Source organism: Zalophus californianus, chromosome 9 (assembly GCF_009762305.2).
Source record: "Zalophus californianus isolate mZalCal1 chromosome 9, mZalCal1.pri.v2, whole genome shotgun sequence".
Lineage (NCBI taxonomy): Eukaryota > Metazoa > Chordata > Mammalia > Carnivora > Otariidae > Zalophus > Zalophus californianus.
The window spans coordinates 20,295,355-20,317,794 of NC_045603.1; the positions used below are offsets into that span (position 1 = coordinate 20,295,355).

The 22,440-nt window shown below is 37.9% G+C and overlaps 2 protein-coding genes across 6 annotated transcripts in view; one reads left to right on the forward strand and one right to left on the reverse strand.

Annotated features, from left to right (window-relative positions):
- The first annotated feature begins 1,274 nt into the window (after positions 1 to 1,274).
- Positions 1,275 to 12,883, forward strand: ARL1 (ADP ribosylation factor like GTPase 1). Its single transcript, XM_027594723.2, has 6 exons — positions 1,275 to 1,725; positions 4,575 to 4,712; positions 6,842 to 6,923; positions 7,936 to 8,047; positions 10,954 to 11,132; positions 11,869 to 12,883. Exons 1-6 carry the CDS (start codon positions 1,722 to 1,724, stop codon positions 11,897 to 11,899), a joined length of 546 nt encoding a protein of 181 aa, XP_027450524.1. The 5' UTR covers positions 1,275 to 1,721; the 3' UTR covers positions 11,900 to 12,883.
- A 145-nt stretch (positions 12,884 to 13,028) lies between these two features.
- UTP20 (UTP20 small subunit processome component) overlaps positions 13,029 to 22,440 on the reverse strand; it is a 101,143-nt gene continuing 91,731 nt past the window's right edge. For all 5 annotated transcript variants that reach the window (XM_027594716.2, XM_027594717.2, XM_027594718.2 and 2 more), the window contains 6 exons: positions 21,688 to 21,872; positions 20,877 to 20,948; positions 18,648 to 18,947; positions 18,305 to 18,431; positions 16,728 to 16,873; positions 13,029 to 16,424 (listed from right to left, as the gene is read on the reverse strand). In XM_027594716.2, coding sequence (XP_027450517.2) covers positions 16,269 to 16,424; positions 16,728 to 16,873; positions 18,305 to 18,431; positions 18,648 to 18,947; positions 20,877 to 20,948; positions 21,688 to 21,872 — 986 coding nt within the window. In that variant the 3' untranslated portion in view covers positions 13,029 to 16,268. The remainder of the gene's footprint in view (positions 16,425 to 16,727; positions 16,874 to 18,304; positions 18,432 to 18,647; positions 18,948 to 20,876; positions 20,949 to 21,687; positions 21,873 to 22,440) is intronic.

Genomic DNA, 22,440 nt, shown 5'->3' on the forward strand with positions numbered 1-22,440 from the left:
AAAGTTTTGATCAAATCGCCTAAAGAGTTTTTATTTGTTTTTTATTACAGTTTCCATAGTGACTTGTAATTAGGTGCTTAATACACATTATGAAAGGCTGAAATGCCACCTGATAGTATTAACAATGCTTTTTAATCTGTATATAGCACTTCAGTTTACACTGCGTCCTCACATAGGTTTCATTTGTTTATTTGGTTCAGAATATGCAGTGCAAATATGAACTTTACAGCGTATCTTTCCTTTTAGTTCTCCCTTAAAGGGAATTTGTATTTTCTGACATGGACAAAATTTGAAGTGGCAATGGTTAAGATTTGCCAAGTGGCAGTAGCTAATCTTGGCGAAGACATGGACTGCAGGTGTATGAAGAACGGGTGAAAAAGGTCAGTGGAATCTCAGCCCACTTAAGTCCAACAGCTGGGACAATGTAAAGGTCCAGCTGTTTAAAGAGTCACTCAACTCTCTCCATAAATAAATAAATAAATAAATAATAAATAATAAATTAATAAAATAAAAACAAATAAAACCAAACTTTTCCTTGCGAGAAAAATTTCTGTGAATTTATGATTTAGAAGTGGGGAAGGGAGGCGAGAGCAACAGGCAAATCTAGTTCAATGCCTAGGCAGCTGGAAAGGTCTGAAAATTGAAGTAAAAAACAAAACAGTCCATAAACTGTTAAATGGATGAACATCTCTAAATAAAAACATAATATGCAAAAATTATATTTGGAAGGAGGCCTAAGAGTTTACAAAGGTGACTTCTATGAAGAACTGTGGGGTTGGGGGCTAGGGATAGGTTTACTTTTCTATGTACCTTTACGAATTTTTAAGACACGCACGCTCAACCTTAGAAAGATTAGAGTCTAGGAGAATCCCTTCTTCCCATCCTCCAAGTATCTCTTCCTTCCTCCCAATACAATTTCCTCTCAAGACCGGCAATACTCTCGACGCCCCTTGAGGGAACAGGTCCTCAGTCCTTGTGAGCTGAACCAGTTCCTCTATACTGCCTATCCCAGAAAGGTGGTCAGTTAAGTGGAAGAAAGGGGTGAAGGGCTCTAACGCTGACCCTACAGGCCACTGCGACTCCAAAAACCTCCAGTTAGCGGCCTCAGGTGTAAGGTTGATTAGCATTGGCCGCGCGGGGCTGTTCCTATTATTATTACGTAGTCCTATTTCCGTGCGGGAGAAAGCACCCAGGGAAAAGTGCGTCGCCCACGCACGGCGCTTTAGGACCTGCAACTTCCACGACGCTGCACCCTGAGCCGCCGTCCAGTCAGGCTACAGCATCGAGGCCCGACTCGAATTCTTGGCTGGCAGATTCGCCACTGTTGGGTGTCAGAATTTAAAATGAAAATTCGAATTTCTCTATTTTGGAAGCCCTTTCAGTACAAGAAAACAGAAGCAAGAGAGATTTGGGGTCCTTGAATATTTTTATCCTCTGGCTTCCACCCAGTGGGCCGGGAAGTTTCGTTGAAAGTGACGACGCGGACGCTCAGGTCGCCGTTCCTGGCGCGTAGTCGCCGCGGCCCGTCGCTCCCGCCCCCGCCGGGAATCCGACGTGGAAGTTGCTGGCCGACCGGACCTTCCAGGGATTCGCCAGAGAGCCGGAGCCGGAGCTGTAGGCCAAGGCGAGCAGAGGTGGCGGCGCCGAGGCTCGAATAGGAGTCGCTGTCAAGTCCAGGGGCCTGTCTCTCACCACCGATAAGGGCGGACAGGCGGTTCATCATGGGTGAGGGATCCGAGAAGGGCTCCCGGGAGCATTGGAGGGGCTGCGGCCGACGGCTGGGGTCAGGAGGAGGAGAGGGCCCGGCCTGGGAAGCCCACAGTAGCCAGCTTTTCGGGGGCGGGTCGCTGAGGACTTAACTTACCTTGGCTGTTCACCTGTGGGGGTGGACCCTGCCTCGAGCTTTTGCCCCTGCCCTCACTCTTGTTCCTTTCACCCCAGAAGGGTAAGGGGGTGGGGGTAGCGCGGGCCCGGAGAGCGCTGCGGCCTGGGAACCCGGCCCTGAGCCCCTTCCCCCGACCATGAACTTTTCCCTCACCTGGTCAGACCCAGCTCGACTTGGGGGGCAGAGTTGGCCTTTAGAAGCTTGGCAATTTGTCAATCGCAGGTGCGCTGAGGTTTCTTGCGTGAAAGATGAGATCTGACCCCACAGTGGAAGCTTGATTCTCTCTTCCTGGCCCCTGGGATTGCGTCAATTTAAAAAATCCAAAAAGAATTGTTGCTCACAGTGTTTTATAGCCAGCTTGGTATTTGCCTGCTTATCTGTAGCTTTTCATGTAGATGATGGAGTAAGGTGGAGAAGGAAATGGGGAGGGTACTGGTCATTACTGGTCAGTGAGTGAAATTTTAATATCGATATTGGAGTGCTAATTGAGGGCACTACATTGTCATCACAAGCACAAGCTAGCTTCCCTCCCCGCTGGAACCCAAATGAAGGTGCACATTTTTAAACTGGTTTACAACTGTCCAAATGATGCAAATTCTTTGGATTATTTTAATTCCTCTACCATTTTCCAGGGGATTTACTTCTTGTCCTGGATCATAAGTGCTTTCCTGTCTTTTTCCATACCTCCCTTCAGGTTTTTTTTTTTCCTTAAAGATTTTATTTTTAAGTAATCTCTACACTCAAGGTGGGGCTCAGATTTATAGCTGCAAGATTAAGAGTCGCATCCTCTACAGACTGAGCCAGCCAGGTGCCCCTGTTTTTGTTGTTGTTGTTGTTGTTGTTTTTAAGGTGTAAAAGGTAGAAAGGATTTTGTCAAGTTACACACCTTCTGTTACACTTTACCAGGGTTCTCTGGACCATGGTGTTTTCATTTTTCCAAATTTGCGTCTCTTAATTGTGCCATTTCTTTGTCAGATAACCATGTATTGCATGTGACATCACTTCAGTTGTCAACTGTTTTGTTTTGTTTTTTATTGTTAATGTAACTTTCTTTTAACCTTCTCTAATGGCTTTTGGTGGGGAAGGGCCAAAGTGCTTTTTTCTGGTAATCATTAAGGAAAAAATGTATTTTAAAAAAGCTTCTGTGGTGCCTGGATGGCTCAATTGGTTGAGCCTCCCATTCTTGATTTCGGCTCAGGTCATGATCTCAGGGTGGAGATATCCAGCCCTGTGTTGGCTCTGTGCTGGGTGTGGAGCCCGCTTGGAATTCTCTCTCCCTCTCCCTCTGCCTTCCACTATACTTGTGAGCGGGCTCGCTCTCTTAAAACAAAAACAAAACCCTTTCTTTTGTTGTAAAAAGAGTAATAAAGACTAAATCACCACCTCCCCTACTCTTAGGGATTTCTTCTTTAAGTGCAATCCAAATGAATCAATGCCTTAATCTGTTACCAGGAGGCCCTGCTGAGACAAAAGTTAATTTTTTAATTTTAATATTTTTCCAGGTTTCTTGAGGTATGAATGACAAAACTGCATATATTTAAGGGATACAATGTGATGTTTTGATACACATTGTGAAATGATTACCACAATCAAGCTAATTAACACATCTATCACTTTACATTAGCTTTTTTGTGTGTTTGGTAAGAACACTTTCAGATCTACTCTCTTAGCATATTTCAAGTGTACAGTACATTGGTTTACTGTAGTTACCGTGCTGTTCATTGGGTCTCCAGAACTTACTCATTTTATAAGGAAAGTTAGTACCCTTGACTGACATCTCTCCCATTTCCCCCACTCCCCAAGCATCTGATAACCACCATTCTATCATTCAGTCACCAGTGGTGATTCTGATAATCACCACTCTGTTCACAAGTGCTTTTATACTACACATTACCTTATGTACAAGAAACTTCCTGGAACTATTTCATGAAACAGTGAATGTAGCTTTATTATTTTTTTAAATGAGTTTTCTCTCAAAAATAGGTTTTGTTATTTTGGGCTTCTGTGTCTCAATTTCTTTTGCAAGTTATATTGCTTACAGAGAAATCTCAGTGATTGAAAGTAGTTATGATGCTGGTGTACAGTGATAATAATTGCTTTTCCCATGTGAGAACCTCATTGTCCCACTGTCATTCTGATTTGTCCCTTGGTGTTTAGGGGTTGTGAGATCATGCTAAGGTATCTATATTCTCATGATTAGAAAGTGAGCTCCAGGGAGTGCCTGGGTGGCTCAGGAGGTTAAGCAGCTGCCTTTGGCTCAGGTTATGATCTGAGGTTCCTGGGATCAAGCCCTGCATCCCTCTGCATCAGGCTCCTTTCCCTCTCCCTCTGCTGCTCCCCCTGCTTGTGCTCTTGCTCTCTCTTTTTCTCTCAAAGAAAGAAAATCTTTTTAAAAAATTTTTATTTAAAAAAAAAGTGAGCTCCATGAGGACAGTGGTTCTTGTTTCTCATTCTGGAATATATCTTCTTGTGCCTTCCTGACACAGTATCTAGGACATGGTGACAATCACTAATTACTTGTTTGAAGTTGGTTAATATATACCCTTGGGAGCAAAGTTATGCACCTAAGAGTTGAGGAGAATATTACAGTATTATTTAATTTGGTATAGCTTTCAAAGGGCAAGATTAAATGTTTTGTGGACTTAGTTCACAAAATGATTTTGAATGCATTTTTTTATTATTTTTTCAGGTGGCTTTTTCTCAAGTATTTTTTCCAGTCTGTTTGGAACCCGGGAAATGAGGATTTTAATTTTGGGATTAGATGGAGCAGGAAAAACTACAATTTTATACAGATTACAGGTTGGAGAAGTCGTTACTACTATTCCTAGTAAGTGTTGGTATGATAAACTAATTGTAGGGGTTTTTGTTTTCTGTCTAATGTAACTTTATTTCTGATTAAGTAATTATCTAATGTAATTTTAATATAGTAAGGTTTGTAAACTTCTAGTGTGGACATAATATTGATAACATTATTTTTTATAAATGTAGAGGCAATTTGTAAACCCCTGTGCATGGCTGGGTTTTGCTGTTTTTAAAGTTGGCTAGAGTTAAGCCACTTAATCTCATTGAGAGTCAGTATCTTTATTGATAAAATGAAGATAATACCCACTGACTTTAAGGGGGAAATAAATGAAGTACATAAAATACTTTGTAAACCTGTTTAAAGAATTATATAGGTGTTAAGTGGTATTACTGCATCTGATGTGCTTTTTTTCCCCCCTCTGTTTGTTACTATTTTAATTAAGATTTGTTTCTCTTAAGTAATTCTGTTGATTGCTTGTAAAGAACTGAGGGGAAGAGACTGACTCTTGAATTAATCTGGTTGCCTAAAAGTATCAAGAGAAGAAATACCTCAACTTTAAATCAGTTGTTGATATTTTAGAAGGATATTCTTAAACAGTCCTGTTTGACTACATGAAAATACTGTTATTTATACTTTTTAAATTTGTTGACGTGAATTTACTTAGAGAAGATTAATATATTTAAACTAAGTTTAAGAGTTTGTAGAGTTTGCTCAAGAGTATTAAATTATGCCTCTAAAATCACTCTGTCACGCAAGGTATTTCTATATTTAGTAGTATTTAAACTTCCAGATTAAAAAAAAAAAGTCTAGGTTTCATGAAAGAAGAACTTTTTTTTTTTAAATATTTTATTTATTTATTTATTTGACAGAGAGAGAGACACAGCCAGAGAGGGAACACAAGCAGGGAGAGTGGGGGAGGGAGAAGCAGGCCTCCTGCGGAGCAGGGAGCCTGATGCGGGGCTCCTCACGACCGGAGCTGAAGGCAGACGCTTAACGACTGAGCCACCCAGGTGCCCCGAAAGAACTTTTTAAACCCTGTGGCTTCTGTTATTTCTTTGTGCCACCTTCAAAAAATTTCAGTTCCCTTGGTTTTTACTTCTCAAAATCACCCATCTCTATTATGGTTAAGTCTTGGCCCCTGCAGCGCACACAGCCCAGTGGATTGCATTTCAGTGAATACACTTTACACCATACTCTTGTCCAGCATACTCTTGTCCTGTGCGTATAAACAGTGTTTGTAATTGAGGTAAAGATGGTGATTACACTCCTACTTAATTCTAAGGGCGACATCATGAACTTGCTTTTTAATTTTTCACTCAGGTTTATTATAGCTGTTTTTTAGTTGTGGTAGGGAATGCTTACCATATACTCATTAGCATCATTTACCAATATAGACTTAAATTTAAAACAAAAATTAATTGTCCAGTTATAGCTATGTCGTTTTTTACTTTGATTTTTTTAAGCTTCTAAAATCTTAGTAATCAGTTTTTTCAGTATCCTCTCTATCCTCCCTTAGATTCTTTTCAGTGAAAATAGTATCGTGCCTCAGCTGTGTGATGCTAGAGCTCCACCTAAAAAGGATGTCAGGGAAGAGAGATGGGACATCTCCCCTTTGACCATCCAGCCATGACCTTATTACAAATGAGCTCTTGAGGAAGTCTGCAGAGGGTCTGTGAGATTGCCACACTTAGAGAACCCAGTTTCCATAAAGTGGTATATAGCTATTGCTGAATCCTTACCCACTAAAGTTTAGAATTTGGGCTTTCTTGGTTTTGTTCCCTGTTTACTTGCTGCCTATCAAAATTCCATTTTTTGTAATATATCTACGGCTGTTCTTTCTAAACATAACCTTCTAAACACTTGTATGCCTGGATTGTATTGTACAGGGAGTTAACATAGGATTTCTGTTGAGCTAAAAATTCTATATTTGCAGAGGTGATTGGGGATTCTTATATAACCTGAAAGTGGTGCTGAACTTGCTAATTGATGGTGTGCGTGTGTATAGCACAGCAACTGTTTTGTCTTAAATGGAATAATATTTTAACCAATAATGTGATTCAGTAGTAATTCATTAATTGCTAAAATTGGATTGGATACTTTGAAGGTAGAATGCATTAGTCTACGTATACTACTGATTGTGATTTATCTTCTAGCTATTGGATTTAATGTTGAGACGGTAACATACAAGAACCTTAAATTCCAAGTCTGGGATTTAGGAGGACAGACAAGTATCAGGTATGGTACAGAGACCAGATTACTTTGTAGTATTGAACATTTATTGGCCCTTTTAAGGTTAAGAGCAATAAACCAAATATGTTTTCTTTTGTAATTTAAATGGAAGCCATTTAGTTTAAAATGAGGTAAAACTGCTTATTCTCTCAGCTGAATTAAAATAAAATTTAAGGAAGCCGGCTCTTCAGATATCTCCTTAATGACAAATTTTTTCATAAAATCTCAAGATCTACTTCAGTAGTTTTCAACTGAAAAGGGTCTTCCATTTAGTTCTTGTCACTTTGTGAAACAGACTGTTTTGGATTTTATAAAAATAACTTTCAGTCCACCATTTAGGGCTAATGTGAACATAGATGCCCTCTAGAACTTAGGTCTCCTTAGGTCTCCTGCCCAGCATTCTGTGCTTGGCATGGCAACTGTGAATGTTTGGTTACTGTCAGTATTGCTCACTATGGTACCTACCATCTTAAAACATAAGTAGTGCATTCTCCAAACATCCTGCTGCCTTTTAACTTGTTTTATTTTTTGAAGTGCTTTTGAGTCCCTCTCTAATTTTAGCCATTTCTACTTCATGAGGTCTTCAGTAATCAATTTAATGTCTGCTATATAAAATCATATTAAAAGTTTTTTTAAGAATCCATTCCTTAAGGAGTTCCTAGTTAGAGATTTATTAGCTGTTAACAGTAAGGTCCGTGTATAACTTTATCTCAGTACAGTTAGTGATTTTATAGATTGATTATAAAGTACTCTCTTAGCCTAAAGTCTGAACTCATTTTGAAACTTCTTGATCCTGTGATTTAATGTTTATCATTCCACCGCCATTACATCTGAAGGATATGATACGTACCATCAGAAGCAATGAATCATGGCATTGATTCTAACATGGGGGGGGTGGCAAGATTGGCATGTAAACCCCCCACTCCCCATTATTGCCAAGTCCTAGCATATAAATTAACATAGCAGGTTCTTTTTCTTTCAAATAATAATATATTCTCCCTTTCTGAATGTTCTTTAGGCCATACTGGAGATGTTACTATTCAAACACAGATGCAGTCATTTATGTAGTAGACAGTTGTGACCGAGACCGAATTGGCATTTCCAAATCAGAGTTAGTTGCCATGTTGGAGGTAAGAAAACTTTATTCAAATGTGGGGAAATCTTTTACGTTTGTTTGCTAGTTTTCATTGTTACTACATGTAGGAATAATTAAAAGGAAAGTAGGGATTTTTCCCCCCTTGTCATTAGTATAATTTTCTTTTATACAAATTATTTCCTATTCCAGAAATTCTGTTGGGAAGAGAGAAGGAGACAAAAAGACAAAAAAATCAAATCCAGCCATGTAACTTCCTTTAAACTAGATTTCTTGATTTCTAGGAAGCTCAGAGCTGAACTCTTTCTAAACTGAGGAACTATTTTAAGTTACTCCTGTGAAGTGCTTTTTTATAAAATTTATTTCTAGTTGTATAAGTTAGTTTATGGAAGCAGATAAGGGTATAAATAATAAGAAAGCCTATTTGTTTGTTTTAGAATTTTTGGGTTTCTGGCACACCGCTGGCCCTTGTTTATCTATCTCTTCCAGCTTTTTCATTCTTTATTCTTCCCTGTGTTTACAGTCCTTTAGCCATACTGACCTTTCTGTTCTTTGGATACACTAAGCTTGTACACTGATCATGTGGCTTAGGGCTTTTTGCACCTCCTCATCTTTCTGCTTGTAATGCTCTTCCTCCAGATCTTTGCATGGCTACCTTCTTGGCATGTTTTATCTCCCGTTTCTGCCTCAGAGAGGAGCCTCAGTTATTTTCTAACACCTTATTCTACCTTATTTTTTGTACCACTTACTGTTTCTTTCCATTATTTTAAAATATATTGGTTTGCTTATATATGTCTCCCACCCTAAAATGTAAGTTCTTTGAGTTTACCCTAATATTCCTGATGTGTGGAACAGTGTACAACACTTATTTAAAATCTCAAAACATTGTAGTCAATGAAGATAATTTATTGGCTAACTAAATTCAGAGGATGCATTAAATAATCAAAAGTTTAAAAAAATCTCCAGTTGTTAAATAAGCTTTTCAAATGTACTTATGGTTAATTTAAGTAATAATGAAATTACCTTTGCTTGAGAAAATTAGATGAGTAAGTTCCCTTTTCCCACCAGAACAATGATTCTGAATTAGCCGATCATTGAATGCTTAAATAAAAGTTTTCTAGGCCATTTAATTACCTAGGTAGAAACATTTTTGGAATACTTTGGACTTCTGATTTGACTACTGACTTCTTAATGGCTTCTGAGTTAAAAATTGCAGACCTAATAGTTTTAAACTTTTGCTTAATTTTCTTCACAACATAGCATCATATTTATCATAAGAGCTTCTCAGTCCAAATTCAAGTATAAGGAATTTTAAGGGACAGTTTAATTGCTTTCAGTGTAATGAATTTTTTAAAATAAACCTTTAGTTAGATGTAATTCAAATGGTATAGATTTTTGTCACTAAAAGTACTGCGTTAAAGAAATGCGTTATTAGCTTCAGTTTATAGTTTTTGAGTTGTGCTGGATTGTTCTTTGTGATATTAGGATTTGACTTGTATAATTGTATGAGAAAGAACTAAAAATTGTATTTATTCTTTAGGAAGTAATTTTTAATTGATTCAGTCAATAAATATATAAAGTTACATGTAGCATATGATCAGGTCTGTTCTCTATTACATTCAAACTTACAGACAAAACCACTGTAAGTTATCCCATTTTTGTACACAAAAATAAATTCTTCCTGGAGTAAAGAATTAAATGTAAAAAATAGAAATCGTTAACTCCAAGAATATGTAAGTGAATATGGCTAACATTTCTGGATAGGGAAGGTCTTTCTAAATCAAAGGATTGGAAGGAATTACAAAAGAAAAGATAGATTTAATTATATTAATACAAACAAAAACCCTACAAATACAAAGTAGCGTAAAACAGGGAACTAGGACATAGTTTTACAACCAGTGACTAAAGATTAGTGTTTTTTTTGTTTTGTTTTGTTTTGTTTTTAAAGATTTTATTTATTTGAGAGAGAATGAGAGAGAGCACGAGAGGGAAGAGGGTCAGAGGGAGAAGCAGACTCCCTGCTGAGCAGGGAGCCCAACGCGGGACTCGATCCTGGGACTCCAGGATCATGACCTGAGCCGAAGGCAGTCGCTTAACCAACTGAGCCACCCAGGCACCCTAAAGATTAGTGTTTTTAATCATATCAAGACCCTTTGCAAATAAATAGAAAACTGAGCAAAAGGCATGAACTTACAGTGCACATGAGAAAACTCTATTGCTGATAACATTTGCATTATGTTTGGAAAAATATGTAATTTCTAATTCTTCCAAGACTGCTGCATTGAAGAACAGTACTGTCATACACTGTTGGTGGAGTTTAAAGTGTTATAACCTTTCTGGGAAGCGGTTTATTAATGTATATATAACAAGAACCCCAAAAAAGTTCATACTTTGATTCTATTTTTAGAGAATTTATTAAGGAAATAGAGATTCACACAAAGATTTCTGTGTAATGACTGTGTCCCTTGAGTTTCTATAATAGTCAAGTAAAAAGAATCTAGTAAGTGTCTAATACTGGAGAACAGTTACATAGTTTATGGTGCATGCATTCATAGTATAGAGTATATTTAACCATTAAATTTTTTTTGAAAATTTTGATTGGGAAAATATCCATGATTTAATGTTTATTTTTTAGAGCAGGGTATAGAACTGTATGTAAATGTGATCTCAGATGTATAAATGTATTTATTAATGAACTTTAAGTATCTGAATTACAAAGCAGTAGAAAATACCCAGAATGTTAAGAGTGATCGTTTGGGAGGTAAGATTATGGACGAAGCTTTTTTCTTCATACTTTTCTATAATTTCAAATGATTTATAATGAACATTATAGATTCATAATTAGGGAATATACTTTTAAAATAATGTATTTGTTGGCATTTCTTTCTAAACTCAAGGAAGCAAATTGATTAGAGAAAATTAAATACCTTCTATTTTATTTAGGAAGAAGAACTGAGAAAAGCCATTTTAGTGGTGTTTGCAAATAAGCAGGACATGGAACAGGCCATGACTCCCTCAGAGATGGCAAATTCACTTGGGTTACCTGCATTGAAGGACCGAAAATGGCAAATATTCAAAACTTCAGCAACCAAAGGCACTGGCCTTGATGAGGCAATGGAATGGTTAAGTATATTTCCAGAAACCATTTGTGCATTTGTTCTTGCATGCAGCTGTTTGCACACGTGTGATTTCCTCTTAGTCTTAAGGATGAAATTCAGATTACTTAGCAGCTTATTAAGTTCCTCCAGCCTTTTCTTCCACTGGTCTTCATATGCATTAGCTGTTATTTCAGTCACACCTACCTGATTATAGTTAGATAAGCCAGTCTTCTCTCATTTTTTTTTAACTTTTCCCTTCCTCACCACATCCTCCATTCCTTATCCTTCAGGACTTAGGTTAAGACTGTCTTCTTCTCAAGAACCTTCCCTTGCATGTCTCCATGCCCACTGCCTTTCCACACACATAGTTGGATGTCCTTGTCACAGACCAGTGATACAGTAGTTACACTGTCCTGTAATTGATTAGTGCATCTACTCATTAGATTTTAAGCTTCATGAGGACTGAGGCTAGTTTTCACCTCTGAGTTATCTACATCTGGCCATGCTGCAGTAGTTACAGCCTGGAAAGAAGATATTTGGTCTTTTTGATTATTCATTCAGAGCATAGACAAAAGTGAAAGCTAAAAGGCTTTCATGGAAATTGGGTCCATAACATCATTCTTCAGTGTAACTGTCTTAGCCTTCATCATTTAAAGTGCTTTGGAATCCACTTTCAGTATAAAACTTACCATAAATGATCATGCTCTATACCTGAAAGTTTGAAGTTAATGTTATGAAACTGTTGATTTTCTCTTCACAGGTTAGTTGAAACATTAAAGAGCAGACAGTAATTCAATCACTTCTAGCCCTGTGAAATGAAGACTACATCACATATCCCTTTGGAAACAGTTAAGTGTGCTTCATGCTACTAAATGTTAAAACTGTGTGATTGTTGGCATATACTGGACTGCGATATTTGTAATAAATATAAAAAATAAGTATTTGGTTGGAAGGGTAATTCACCCATGATTGAACCAACTGAATGTCTGTTCTGTGTAATGTAAAATCTTTCCTTGCTTTCTTGTGTTAAGTATATATTCTATTTGTATGGAATTCTTATCCAAATAGAGTCCTATTAAAGAATGTACTCTTATTGAGGAAAAACCCTCCTATTTTTGAATTAGTGGTTACTGCTTGTTTGTATAAACACTAATAAATATCTTAACTCAGATTTTTTTCCCCTAAAATGAATTAAGTTCTTCCAAAGATTAGACTCAGTAGAGTAGGAACATAGTGTGGGTCATACAGTCTTCATTTGTTTAATGACACTTTATTTAAGCTGTTTTGTTTAAAAGTTTTTGGTTATAGGCATGAAGCTGAAATATTATTTTGGTGGTTAACCTCACTGACATCTGTAATTGTCATTTTATAGTACTTTATAGTTGCCAAAAATTTTTTCATATATACAGGAACCCTGTGATGTAGGTAGGACAGGTTGTAGTGTCTTTATTTTATGGACATGGACCCAAGGTTCTGATAAGTTGGCTTGCTCAGGGCCACCTGCTAGTGAAGTCAGAACAGGGCTGAAAGTGAGATTTCATTGTCAAGCTCATCCCATAAAGTATACCATAAATTCCTGGAAATGTCAACACTGGTAACACAGACAACCTTAATTGCTTAAATAAAATTATGCTAATTGAAGTAGACATGGTACATTCAAAATAATTTCTATAAATTTGTCTATACTGGTAGAGGTAGTAACAATCCTAAATGGTTATATTTGATGGAATCCACAACGTATTAAAGGAAATTAAAAAAATCTGTTTTAAGAAGCATTGTAAGAGATGTCTTTACTGTCTTTCATTTGTCTGTAATTGGACATGTAAATTTGGTGAAAAGTCAAAACATTATTGGTTGTACAGGGAGAAATGGAGCATTTTTGGTTTTAAAAAGTAGACTTACTGCTAGGGTATCAAAAACAATTATGTTCAGAGGAACTTTTCAAACTACCCAGTCTACCACAGGATTGGCTACAGTGGTGACAGAATATGGTCCCTTGTATTTACCTTAAACTTGGGGGAATCTTTAAGTTGGACAACCAGCATTTAAAATACTTGATGCCCCTCACTGGTGTTCTTGTGAACACTAGTGGTCCATTCCCTGTTCTAGCCAACGCCTTTCTGGAGGCCTATAGCCTCTCCTTCATACTTTTGGTCTTTTAGATCAAATGAATGTGGCTTTCTCTTTTTACCTGTGGGACTTTAATTTTTTTTTTTTTTAAAGATTTTATTTATTTATTTGACAGAGAGACAGCGAGAGAAGGAACACAAGCAGGGGGAGTGGGAGAGGGAAAAGCAGGCTTCCCGCGGAGCAGGAAGCCTGATGTGGGGCTCGATCCCAGGACCCTGGGACCATGACCTGAGCTGAAGGCAGACGCTTAATGACTGAGCCACCCAGGCACCCCCTTTTTATGGGGGGGACTTTAATCTTTCTGCCCATTCCCCAGCACCATTCTTAATTTGGTCTCTGAAGTCTTTTTTGGAGACCTTCCAGGCCCAAGTGTTAGTGCTGCATCTAATATTACTGAGAATGTAATTAACATTGTTTCATAGTTTCCAAATCGCTCCTGATGGACAGACTTTTTCATATATATCCTTAGAATCCAATGTAGTGCCTGGCACATTATGGCACCTTAGAGTATATGCATGGTTGAAATAGTAGGTTATATGTTTGCCAGCTAGGAAAATAGTACTGCTTCAACTTCTACTTGGGTTTCCTTCTGGTCAGTGGCAGGGTTTGTACCTAAGTAGCTAGGTGCCCCACACCCCCACCCCAGCACTTTAGGAACATTGTGAGAAGTGTGGGCGGAGAGAGGCCCAGGCAGGCAGATGCTGGGCAGCACATAACATTCTTGCCATCTTGAATACTGAACACACCTGAAGTAGTAGCAGACACCGGCACTTGAATGACTGTGATCTCTCTGTTTTATCACAAAGGCTAGAATGGGGTAAACAGAGCATACACTAATTTTAAAATGGTATAATTATGAGGTCCTTGTCTAGTAGGAAACAACTATATAGGTAAGTTACAGGAGTTTGAATGTTACTTAAAAAATCTACTGAATATTATTTTGCAGAACCCTGAAAATGGGAGAAGCACCAAACTTAAAATCTGAACACGAGTTCTAGGCATAAATGGCCATTCCTTCAGTTTGTTTGTTTTCCATAAAACGAGAGACTTGGACAAATCATATCAAAGGCTTCTTTTAGCTCTAATATTCTGTTTTATAACTCTGGTTGGTAATTATGCTGTGTCATGTGTTAACATTTAAAAAGAGTGGTGGAATTTTGCTATTAGAATATTTGAGATAAGTGCTGAGTTGTAGAAAGGTAAGCTCCTTGAGAGAAGGGACCATATCTTATTGTTAGTATCCCTTGCATCTAGTGTGGTGCACTTGGCATACAGTAGGCACTGAATAAATATTTACTAAATTGTGCTCAATATCCCTGAGATACTTGTTCTTTCTGATTTTTGTCTTAGTGTTAACTTCTGATTTTTTTATTTTAAAAATTTTTATAAAAGCTGTACATGCACTTTAAATCACTTAGAATTAATTGCAGTCAGCCTTCTGTGATGCCCCATGTTTATGCTTTTGGCACATTACAAACCCCTTGGAAGTGTGAGAACTCCTGTTTGAGACAAACTACATCAAAACACAGATGCTGAAGTTCAAGAATGTTTGAACATTTGATTTCTATGCCATATGCTATATTCTGACTCCATAATTAGAAATTATAAAAAGCATAGGCTTTCAGTCCTGGGTGTGAATCCTACTTATGCCACCTGCAACCTCTGTTACCCTTAGGTAAATTACCTAACCTGAGTCTCAGTTTATCAGTTAAATAAGAAGCAATTTTAGGCGGCTCTCAGGAATACTATGAGGACTAAACAAAATGTTAGCAAAGTATCTGGCACATAGGATGGATTCTTCCCGCCTCCCCAATATATTGAGCACTAAAGAATATTGCTTCCACACCACGTGTAGATTGAGACAAAGATACCGTATAGGTGAACAAGATAATACCACATTGTTTTCCAAAGTGGTTTATAAGAGTTCCCTTTGCTTCCCCAAGCTTGCCAACACTTGGCATTGTCAACCTTATCAAACTAAAGGGTTCAAAATGGAATTTCATTCTGATGTTAATTTGCATTTTTGTAATTACTGAGGTTGAATATAGGAGTGATTCAAAGTATTAAATAACCAGACATAGCTGATGTAGGAAGACCCCTACTAGTCCAGGTGTTAATCCTGTAATTTTTGGTGTGGGGAGATAGGGAATCTAGGGACTCACATAGCCAAGGTGGCACTTGTGTGTCCCAAGGCAGTGACTACTTACCAACTAGTACATAAGTACTTGAATGTTTAGGAACTAGGATAGCCACATCAAGTATTAATGTTTAAGCTCCATTTCTTTTTCTTCTCTGCAGTGACACTTTTTCTACTGGATTGTCTTTGTTGATTCATAATTATTCATTATGTAACCTGGGTACTACTACATTCATTATCCATATATGCTACATACCATATCCCGGTTGTGTCCGCACAAGCAGAAATTTTTAATTTTCATGTAGAATTTATTACATGTTCACTATGGAGAGCACTTCTTGTGACTTACTTTTGATATCTGACAGGGAAAACTCACCCTTTTCAGCTTATCTTCCATATAAATTTTAGAATCAGTTTGTTAGGATAATATGAAGAACTCTTGGGATTTTACACAGATATGCCTTTAACCAATGGGATCCAGTTTGGGAAGAACTAGTATCTTATGATACTAAGTCTTGCTGTTCATGAACATGGTTATTTCTTCATTTGTGCAGATTTCTTTTAATGACTTTTGATAAAGTTTTATAATTTTCTCCATAAAAGTATTGCATATCACTTGTTTTATTTCTAACTTCTACATTGTCTTGCTATTTTAAAATATGACTTAAAAAAAAACATTATCACTAGTGTCATGTTTTTTAGACAGTGAAGATACAGTAGTATTATGAAAATGTTTTAATTTAAAAAATATAAGCATGATTAAACTGTGTAATATACAATCTGTGCCAGTTTAACTTAAATAATAAAACCTGCTGTGATTTCAGACCAGCAGATACATGGAGAAGTTCATGCCTTGGGGTAAATTGTGATACTTTATCAGCAGAGGGAGCATATTACTCCACTATTGCTAAATCTTTCAGGCTGTGGCTCTTTTGTCTCTTGGTCTTATAGCCTGGACGCAGGAACTCTATCTTTCTCTTCTTTGCTTCACTTTTATTTTTGTGTTTCTTCAGCTTTTTCTTGGCAGCAATATCAGGATTAGTTACGAACTTGAAAAAGACAGAAATTTTATATTACTTTTAAAGTAAATGCTAAACCAATAAAAATCAAATGCAGAAATGGGCCATTTTGTTCACCTTTAAATATCACACATGCAACACATTCCCATTAAAAAGAATCTGGAGCCCCAGCTGTAAAGTCGCCACTTCTCAAACACAACCGTTCCTCTTTCCTCCCTGAGTAAGTGTGACACACACATGCACACACCCCTGATTAAAAATATTAAGTCTAATGAACACACCATATTTTCAAACAGCAAACGTACACACCATATTTTCAAACAGCAAACGTACCTCTAAAGCCTTCCTCTTTTTCCGGAGTGCCCTTTTCTCATTAGCCTGTTTCTGTACTGAGGCAAAGGCTAAGGAGAAGCTCTCAAGTCCAACCAGCTTTTTGAGTAATTCTATGATTTCCAGGGATAGATTCTTCAGCATAGGATCTAATCACACACAGAGTAATAATTAGATAGTCATGTAGGAAAGGACACATTTGAACATCTATAAAATTAACAACATGCAAAATATAAACTCCTACGGCATTATCACTTATTACTTGAACATTAAACACTGATCTAAATCCAGCCTTTACGTTTCTGAGATGGGAGAATGGAAGTGTTGGGCATGACACTCCAGCCACCACTCCTCTGGGATGCACCAAGGAGCCCACTTTCTTTTGGAATCCTGGCTCAGAAGACACTAATTTGAGAACCTGACAGAAACATTTTGGGTTGCTTTATTAACCTGCTCAACTCTGTGCAGACAGGGGAAAGGTAAGTGTGTCTCTAGGCCCTCTCTAATTCATGGGTCATAAATGTTTAGCTCTGGCCATAACCTTTTTTCAGGGGGGATCAAAGACTCTGAGAAGCTGACAAAAGTCTTTGCTTCCCCACCCTTCCCTGCCTTCTATCTCCCAAATGCAAATAACCCACAGGTTTTTGTATTCAATTTCAGGAGCTGTTCTGGGTTACAAATTTCTCGAAGATGGGGAGTAGTAGGGTCTTTTCTACCACTGAACCCCCTCCCCAGTGCCTGGCAGATATTAGGGGCTCAATAAATGCTGGGTGATGAGAACCAAAGCAGACCTGACCTTGACCATTGCTTTTCCTCTGAGAGGAAGGAAACTTTCTCAAGGTTGTAAGACTAAGAATATTTCCTACTTTGACATTCACTTTATTTTATTCTAAAACTTAATAATCCACTTTACCTCCTCTCTTTCCAACTCCCAATTCCTTCTTTTCCTATTATCAAAAGAGACTGTTTAGGATCAGTGAGGGAAATGTACCAAATGCCCAGGCAAGAAAAATGAAAAATAGGAAAAGTAAAAATATTTTAAAAGTACTTCACACTTTTAGGGCACGTGAGTGGCTCAGTAGGTTAAGCTTCTGCCTTAAGTGTCTGCTTTTGACTCAGGTCATGATCTCAGGGTCCTGGGATGGAGCCGCAAATTGGGCTCCTTGCTCAGCAGGGAGTCAGCTTCTCCCTCTGCCCCTCCTCCCTGCTTGTGCTCTCTCTCTCAAATAAAAAAAAATTTTTTTTTCACACTTTAGCCTTATAATTAACAATAAGAGAATATCATTCATTATTGTCCATAGCACCATGAGGTTTAGAACCACCTCAAGTTATGGATTTCTTTGCATATTTAACCTATGCTTAGGAGTAAAACATCTTTTAGGAGAGAAACATTCACTCTTCGACACAAGAAAACACAAAGAAGGCAGTCAAGTATAACAAATATGCCTTATTTGTTTGCTACTAATTGTTTTGATCCCTAGCATGTTTTCTTAAACTCTGGCAGGGAGGGAGGGAGGACAGAAAGGAAGAAGGAAGCATTCAGGAAAGAAGTGAAGATTCAGAAGACAGGCTGCAGTTACCCTCGTCCGAGTAGGTGCTGTTCATTTCTCGGAACAAAGGAGCTATGATCACTGGGAGATACGGCTTCACCTTGTCTATTCCAAGATCCAATGCTACAGCTCCGAGAAACTTAAAGATGCACGATCTCTGAAAGTACAGATCATTCATTGTTCGTTTGAAGTGTTTCTCTTGCAATCCTACAAACAGTTAACTTAGAAAACAAGGTCTCTTTTGGGGCAGATATTACTGCTGCAGTTTTGGGTTAAAAAGTTCTAGAGACTTGGGAGGATTACTAGTACCACTAAAATGCTTTTTTAATGTATTTTTTTAAGTGACTACTTTCATTCTATACATTCATCACACCTTTAAGGGGTTTCTAGGTGAATAGGCAGCCTCCAGTTTTGCGATCCGGGACAACTTCTGGATCAGCCACAGCAGCGTGGCTGGCTTGCTGTGTTCTTCCTTTGCCTCCTCGTTCTCTTCTTTGTCAGGGTCCATCTTCACATGTGCACAGGACTTGTGTTCTTTCACTTCCCCTCTGGCCACACCATCTCCTAAAGCTGCTTCTTCTTCCATGTCTTCTTTTATCTTACCTTGCTTATCCTCAGATTCAGGTTCCAGTAAATACAAGACTTTGGCTACAAATAACAAATTCTTAACAACCTTAATGGGGGGCGAGAGAAAGGGAGGAATTGGGACTTTGATTTTGAAATAAATACAGCTTAGTAAAATAGGTATTCTACACTTAGAAAAAAAAAATCACTGGGTATTGTACTATTAAACTGAGGACTATTCCATATTTTGATAATCTTCAGCTCTACTTTATAGTGTATCCAAACCCATTTTCATGTAACTCATCTACTAGGCCTAGTTCTACCCTCCAAGGTCACAAAGAATACTAAGGAAACGATTTCATTCCAGACTATCCATTTACATTTTTAAGAGAGCTTTCATTCCTCCTCCATTAAATCTCTTCATACAAATAAGTTTCCATTTCTTGAGCAATGACTTTATACACAGCAATTCTAATTCAACTCTAAAATATCACTATTAGGTACTATTATCAGGAGAGAAAAGCAAGGCTCAGAATTATTAAATGACTCACCCAAAGACAAGAAAGTGGTCAGCCAGGATTTAAGTCTTTAGAATGCAAGCCTAAGTTCTAAAGCACTGAGCTCTTTCTCCTCAAATCCCATTTCATCCAGTTAAACAGCCCAGGGACCAATTTTAGACTTAATAATAATGGACCCATATATTGAGTCCCTAACTCTGACATCCATGAAATCTCAGACTTAGATGTTTCACACTAATTATGTGAAGGAGGACGCCAAGTTGGTTTTGGGTTTCTTTACCTTCCTGGATGCTCTATTAGAGGTGCTATGTGCCAAAAGTTTCCCCCAAATGAAGGACTCAGAATTGTATACACTGTCCTAGGCTAGCCTGGCCATCAAGAATTCATGCCAAGATTCTAATTTCCTTCTTCTGGAACGCTGGCCTTCCTGAAGATAGTCCCAGTTTTGGAGGCCTTTTCCCCTTGTGGCAGCCACTTCACCCTAAGATTACAGTGAACTAAATTCTATAATTTCTTTCATCCTGGGTCAGTACTAGTAAATCCCTTCCTGTCCCAAGTTTCTATGGTTGTATCTGTCAACCTCCGTTCAGACTGATAATGTGGGAGACCCCACCTGCTACTACCCTGGCAGGATTTCTCTGGTCTCACTTTGCTATCCACCTAATAGCTTTCCATTCTTTCTCTGGCCCTGCCATATAATGAAGCATGCTATATTTTCATGAAAATGGGATAGAAGTATCTGGGTTAATGGCATGCTATTTGAGATCACTCTTTGGATACAGCATTCAGTTTCCAGTTGTCCCATAACTTAATCTACATTGCTGCTCTATCTTGTCCATAATGACAAGAGTCATGATCCAGTGCCTTGCTCATATCCAGATAACACATCTGTGTCATCATCTACCAACCCAATATGGCTTTACCAAAGGAGGTAAAAAATAAAGGAACAGTAGACCCTGTTCAAAAGTAATTGACATTTGCTGCATATTTATAAATGCTTCCCTATTTACATTTTACTTACAGTTAACATTTTATAATATGAAAATCCATAAAACTTTTTAGTGACTTATCTGCCTTCTGTTAAGGATAGACAATTCTCAGACCACACTGTAACATGACCATTATTACTTTCTCTTCAGCTTCCAGGGGTAAGGGAAGGAAATTCAGTAATACAGTTTATTGTAGAACAATCACAATCCAGTCAACCAACTAATGCCCTTCAAAGCTTTGGTCACAATGTGGAATAGATCTTAAAATTAAACATGAAAAGATAAATAACCTCCCACTGCATCATCTTTATTGGGAATTTTAAATTGGAATTTTTAATGGATCCATCCCCAAGATGGATCCCACAGCTGATTAGATTTATGTTATAACTGAACATATATTTCCATGTATGTCTATATTTAATTCCCCAAGCATTAAAATAGGAAAACAAACACAAATACCAAATGTAAGCCTATTCCTAGACTTGGTGCACTAGATCCCTACTATTAAACCAGAAGGATGGCAATACTTACCTGCTCTCCTAGGGACTGATCTAAGAATTTGGAATGCAATTGATGGCAAGAGGCTAGGGAGATACTTTTCATCTGTGAAAAGAAAATGGACATTGGCAGACACAACGCAGGATATTTCTTATTGTTTTTAAAAACTCCAAGTAACTAACAGTAATAGAACAACTGAGGTGCTAGATTTTGCTCTGAATGACTTGTATAGGTCTGGAGAGGGAAGGTCCGTGACCAGAAATTGTGTCATGCCTTCTACCTGCCCAAAGCACTTCAGCCCAAAAAAATGGGATACTTTCAAGCTCTGGGGCAATATAATCCCTCAGATTATTAGTAGAAAACTTGACAACATTCCAGTATCTTCCTTCTTTCCTTCCCTTCCATTTTCTACTCATTCAGTATTTATGGATTCTCACTATGAGTCATGCATTGTTTTAGGCCCTAGGAAATCAGAGATGGATATAACATGATCTCTAATATTTTCATGAACATGATCTCATTTAGGAGGCAGGATTGACAGTATTGATATCATTTAAAAAAGTATTTTCCAATGTTGATAAAGAATTTGAAGGTGGTTAAAAAAAAAAAGAATTTGAATAGAGGATGAATTTGCTAAATAAGCAAAAGTCTGACTAGACTGATATAAATTATTTTGGAAAACCCTGGCCTTGAGGTTGACCCTTCTCTAGTTCCCACTACTCCTATAGAATCACATGTGCAACAAAGTCAGCTGTTAAGAATTTCTCCCTAGGGCCAACCCCAAGATAGTTACATGAAGCAGAATGAAGATCACAAAGAAAAAAAGGTTTTAGGGAAATCTTACCTTTTGCTCAAGGTCATTTGTTAGGAACCTTATTGCTACAGGTACTGAGAGTTTCTTTTTAGTTTTTTTGGCCTTCTGTCTAATAAGTTCCTCTGGTTGGCAAGAGGCAAAGAGTAATCCAAAAATCTGGGCTGCAGTGAGCCACACCCAGCTGTGTGGATGTCTCAGGTGACAGTGCACATAACCTAAGGGAACCAAAATGCATTTTCAGATGTCTCAACTTTCCTGACTCTTTGGTGGTAAATATGATTAGTGTATGCATTCATTATCTATTATGTGCTTGGATTTAGGAACCAAAAAGGGACAAAATAGTCCCCGCTTCCCAGAAACTCTCAAGGAGCTAGGGAGAAGTGAGGTGGTGAAACACTGGAAACTTCAACTAGAAAACCAACTCCTAACATGGTGAATGACAAAAGAGGTAGGAGTAAGCCTAGAAACTGACCAGTTCCATTGGAATTAGTTTCAGGTTCAAGGGAGATAAGGTGGCTGTAACACTTAACAATTTCTAAATTAAGTAACATAAGTAATATATATAGGCACACATTTGTTTCTAATAATTCTTGAAATCAGTGGAAAGTTATCATTTCTTGAGGCTTTCTGTGTGCCAGGCACAGGGCTAAGTGTGTTACATGTATTATCTTGTTTAGACCTCACAACAGTTCTGTGACATTAGAATTGTCAGTTCCATTTTACAGATGAGGAAAGGTTTCAGACAGGCTAGCTGAAGTGCCAAACTGTAATAGGCAAAACCAG